Raw genomic sequence first — 5,525 nt, forward strand, 5'->3', positions numbered from 1 at the left:
AAGAGTGAAGCAACCAGATGTATAAAAATACTAATAAAGTACTGTTGTTTGGTTGGATTCTAGCAAAACCTCTAAGCATTACACATTACTGTAGAAAGAGGCCTGGATTCCAATATAGGGATTAATTTACATACATTTAATGCCTCTGATGCAGTGGTAGAAGGAATTTAAAAAGAGGGAACACAAATCTGAAGATTACACAGTAAAAAGGCAAACAGTCACAGACCAGCATGTAATTCTTTAGTTCTGTAGGGCAAAACAAGGACATGAGCATAAAAATTAATCTCAAACATTACAAAAGAAACACAATACTACAGCTACGAGTAATTAAAGATGGAGTAGGTGGGAATAATATGGTTTTAATGAGTCTGTGTGTGACAGCATACAACTATTTCACATCCTATATATCCTATATATGGGTTTTTATGTTAGTGATTTTTTTTTTTATTATTTTTGTTGTTGTTGTTGTTTGTTTGTGTGTGTGTGCGCGTGTGTGTGTGTGTGTGTGTGTGTGTGTGTGTGTGTGTGTGTGTGTGTGTGTGTGTGTGTGTGTGTGTGTGTGTGTGTGCATTCTGAGATGTGACAGCAGAAGATGATCTTCAAAGCAATAGGAAGTCTGTAAAATATGCTAATGGTTCTGTAATAAAGGTCAAAACACAAAAATTGATATTTTTTAAAATAAATCCATCTGGTTTTATATCACATCTGACAAGGGATTTAACCAGAAACGTGTATCATTTCAGCAGCAAGCTTTGATTTATGTTCACGTTTGTCTGCCAGATCGCCTTTCACTTTAATCTCTGCCTACTCTGAATCTGAGAAGAGCTTTCATAAACCACACACTGCTAAAGAGAGTAATAAACCTGACCAAAGACAAGATATTGTTTTATCAAAATGAACTATCCACACCTGAAAATCCTTGCCTGCAGCTTTTATCTGTGTTCTTATGCTTGCAAGCCAGAAGCCACAGCAGCATCCGAGACTGAGACCAAGCATCAGTCTCCTGGAACAACAAAAATAGTTGTTTGTAGTTAATTATTTATGTGAGCTGAAACCAGAAAAACTCACCGATGTGACATAAAGCCTCAAGACAAGGAGATGAAATTTCAGAAATGTTTTATCAGATCATCCTTTAGCTAAGTTTCAACCTCCTTTCATGTGACTGTAACACCATAAAATATAACACATTTAATCGATAGACCACAGAACAGTGATCATTTCAATGCACAGTTTTAAGGAGAAATAAGTGAAGGGGTTTATTTCCTGTCACACTAACTTCAACTATGACTGTAATTTTTGAAAAAAACAATGGAAAAGATTTCCTTCCCCCAGGTGCATGACTCATTGTTTACATTTGCAAGTTACTGTACCACAAGCCACAGCCTCTCAGCGCTGCTCATACTTAACACGATGGCTCATTGTTAGTTATTCCATGTACAGATGACTTGTTTTTTCTTGTTTATCTGGTGTACTGATTGCTAATTTGCTCGTTTAGTCAAATAAGCCAAATAAATACTATTTCTTTATTCAAGTGACAGCTTAATTGGCTTATAACATATGACTTTTTAGTCATGCAAATGAACGTTCCATGTCTGATGTGAGACACAACCACAATGTTTACCTGCAGACATTTTAAGTAACTAAAACTAAAAAACTATACTGTCTATTACTATACTGTCAGGTTGTTTTGGCAAACATTTATAAAACTATAAGTTAGAAAATTCTAGAGGGGAAAAAAGCTGTGGAGCAGCAACAGGAAATTATAGCAGTTGATTCATTGGTAGGTTGGAGCAGCAAAATGTTTGTTTGTCATACTTTAAATGAAAATAAGCTTCTCATTTCAGGTTACTTTACTGTTCTTAACCATGTCCAAACTAATATTTGTTCTCATTTAATGGTCATGAGTATCAATTTATATTGAGAATTTGAAAAACAAAAGTAATGTGCCATTTGATTAAAAGATGTTGAAGTGTTTTTATTGTTAAATATTTAAAGAAATGCAATATTTCTATTTTGCATTACTCCTTCTTAATTTCTTAATACATCAGTTTGGTAACTGCTTTCAGAACAATCTGACACATCTCTGAATTATATCAGTCTGTGTTGTGGCTATGGATCGATAAACAAACCATTTTTAAAACCAAATAAAAACCTTTTGTATTGTTTATAAGCCACATAACACTAAAACAAGCAAACACATATCTATCATTTTATATTTTAGTATGGAAAATTTTATTTCTTCACATTTATTTACAGTCTTCATTAAAAAACTGCAACACTGACAGTGCACAAAGGTAAAGAGACCTTATGTAGCCCAATAACCTTCAAATAAGAGCAGAACCACATTTTCTTACAGTACTCAGATGCTTTTTATTTATTAAAAAAAATTATTACAATGAATTATATGTCACTATTCTCCTCCTCACTGAGGAAAGTCCTGGACCTGCAAATCCAATAAGCATAAACATTGGATTAATGAACAATACACTGTGGAGAGTAAATCTTCTTTGCAGATGCTGAGAAGTTTCACTTGTGTACATGGTGTTTTAGCATACTGAGTATCTTTTTACCTTTTTAGACCAGGGGGTAACTGGCTGCAGTGGCAATTCCACACTGGTTACTTTTGTTCCTGGACATCTTGATGTATCCCTTGAATCCCCATTCAAGACCCCAGCTACAGAAAAAAGTAAAATTACAACAATATGTCACTAAAACAGCTATAAACAAGGAGCCTTTAAACACTGTTGAAACTAAGTTATTTTCCTGCATTCACTGCAACATTACCAGATGACTATTAGCAGGAAAGCAATATTTAAAGTAGAAATATGAGCAACAGGTATGATTTACCTGTTCTTCACAAGCCAGTAGTCTTTCCCATTCTCAGTACCATAACCCACAGCCAGTACACCATGATCCAAATCAGTACTGCTGCAGTCAGACTCATCATACACTCCTAAAAACACATACACATGGATTAGGCTAATATGTAGATTAGGGAAAAAAACAAAAACAAAGGGATTTTATATTTCTTTTTGTCTTGCTTTTGCCTCAAGTGTTTTTTTAGTCGTTATTTAGTGTTTAAAGGAATCCACCTGAGTCATAGAACTGGAAGGATGGTTGAGAAGCATCAATGCCCACAGATATTGGTCCAACAGTGGCAACAGCCTCCTTCAGGGCATCTTCATCACCTTCTGTCACATCAACATAGCCTGTGCACTTAGCACCAACATTGTCAGGGTTGTATCGGCACTGTCCATCCTGGTGGGAAAACAAAAAGTTTAAAAATGCCTTGATTCAACAAACTTAGGTGTACTGAAAAAAATTGTGGCTGAATTTATATCAGATTTCTAAAGTTTTTAAAAGCAATGTGGCAATGTAGCAAGATTAACTTAAAAAAATAATAATAGATTAGTTTGTGCTATGATCTATTCTGTCCACAAGATGGCAGCATTACACACTTCTTACACTAACTTTGCTTGATATCTTCTCTGCTTTTCAGCATGGTAGTGGCAGATGGCATTTGAAGTGGAACCTTTAAGGTTTACATCAATAAACATTAAACCTCAACTCTTTTTTTAGTGACAGATTTTTATTTACCTCTGCTTCATAGGGATAGGAATCCTCTGTGTCGATCCCTCCGTTGGCTTGGATGTACCTGAAAGCGTTGTCCATCAGGCCACCCATGCAGCCCATGTTGCCATAGGCACCAGAGCAGTCAACAAGCTGCTGCTCACTCAGAGACACAAGCTTTCCTGTCTTCCTGAAGTTCTGTCCCTCCAGTGAGCCAGTCTGGGAAAAAAGAGAGGAGAATTTTAAACATAGAACGATTATTTGTTTGTTGGATTATTAGACATCAGGTTATTCTTATACGTACTGCACTGAAGGCCCAGCAGGAGCCACACTGCTTCTGATCCTTGATATCAGTGACATAACCCTTGTCCCTCCAGTCAACAGTGGTGGGGAGATCTGTGACATCAAGCTGGTGAAGGAAGGCAGAGCCACGGCGAGGCAAAGAGGCATTGAAGGAGCCCAGACAACCCCTAGAAATCAGGTGCTTGTACTCTTCATTTTCCTGGTCAAGAGGTACCACATTTAAGTTTTTGAATTTTCTTAAAGTTGGTAATAAATAGTAAGATGTGTTACGGCAAAAGCAATCAACTTTCTTTATATTGCACATACCATGTCAGCAAAGAAGGTCATGCCAAGCCGGTAAGATTTGATTCCCTGGTCTGCCATCATGTTGTGCACCAGCACCATTTTGCGGTTGTTGAGCCAGATTTGCTTGCGATGAGCCTCCTCTGATGGAGAGCTGTAGGACCTTTCTGCCAATCAGAAAAAGAAATTATCAGAAAGAGAAAGAAGTGAAAAAAAATCTTTTTTTGGCTAACAAACAAAATTGAACTGTCTAAACATTGGAACATGCCTAAATGAGTACATTTCTTTCCAAATATAGGACTTGTAAAAAAAAAGTAATAATAAAATAAAAATAAAAAGCTGAATTTACTCTGACAGACAAAAACCAGGATGATTGCAAAAGTCTCACCAAACTTCAGCTTCCAGGCATGAAACTCAAGGTCTTCCAGAGAGATGCTGGCACAGTTGGCCACAACCAGAACAGCAGCAGCACATAGCAGCAACTTCATCTTGACTGAACACAAGCAGACAAAGACAGACATTCTTTCTTACTTGCAGGAAACCACACAGGTTGAAGTTGATCTCTGTCACTTCAGCATTGTTTCACAAATACTTCCTGACATGATATTTGATGTCATAAGTGTACAACCACACATCAGCCCTATTTCCCGGTTTCATCTCTTTTTCCAACGCCTCCTCTTTTTGTATCCGCATTACTGCATAACAGAAAATATGTGCTGCTGCTTGTATGTCTCGTTATCAGTCCAGTTGCCACTTACCTGCTTTGACGTCAGTGTGTGTGTGGAGAAGACTGCAGTACAAACACCTGCTAGTGATACAGAGCTGCTTCAGTGAGGTCTTATATAGGACTAAAGTTATGGCTACAGTACTGTAGTCAGGTGCCTGTCAGGAGCTCATAAACAGAAAGGTGGAGTTATGAATAAGGAGTTTGCATGATGTTTTTCACGTTCAGCTTGAGAAAAAAGGAAGCATCAGCATTACTCATTTAGAGTTCTGGGTTTTCTGTGACAATATGATTAGCTAGTGTGTGCTGATTTCAAATCATCATGTCACATGAATAATATTTTTACATAGAAAACCACAGCAAGTTTTTTTTTCTTTGATCTCTTCATCACTCTGATTCCAGTAGAAAACATGACTTCTGACAGAATAAAACCAAAAGTAGAACACATAAATACTCCAAAACATGTAATGTGTGCCATCTCCCGCCTGTTTTATTTAAAACCATACAAACAAAAGAATTCCATAGTAGAAAATTCTGCATGTAAGTAGCTGATGATTTTATGTGCCTTGTAAAGGTGGGTAGATCTTCAGCTGACACCCACTTACTGAGGGTTTGAGTGGTTTACAGGAAATATCAGGATGTGCTT

At 37.0% G+C, this 5,525-nt stretch overlaps 1 protein-coding gene across 1 annotated transcript; it reads right to left on the reverse strand.

Annotated features, from left to right (window-relative positions):
* Positions 1-2,009: 2,009 nt before the first annotated feature.
* ctsl.1 (cathepsin L.1) lies at positions 2,010-5,068 on the reverse strand. The gene is made up of 9 exons (XM_041971742.1): positions 4,914-5,068; positions 4,544-4,648; positions 4,180-4,322; positions 3,875-4,072; positions 3,598-3,789; positions 3,093-3,258; positions 2,848-2,953; positions 2,571-2,674; positions 2,010-2,443 (listed from the first exon to the last, which is right to left on the reverse strand). Exons 2-8 carry the CDS (start codon positions 4,641-4,643, stop codon positions 2,575-2,577), a joined length of 1,005 nt encoding a protein of 334 aa, XP_041827676.1. The 5' UTR covers positions 4,644-4,648; positions 4,914-5,068; the 3' UTR covers positions 2,010-2,443; positions 2,571-2,574.
* Between the last annotated feature and the right edge of the window lie 457 nt (positions 5,069-5,525).

Source organism: Melanotaenia boesemani, chromosome 20, assembly GCF_017639745.1.
Source record: "Melanotaenia boesemani isolate fMelBoe1 chromosome 20, fMelBoe1.pri, whole genome shotgun sequence".
Classification (NCBI taxonomy): domain Eukaryota; kingdom Metazoa; phylum Chordata; class Actinopteri; order Atheriniformes; family Melanotaeniidae; genus Melanotaenia; species Melanotaenia boesemani.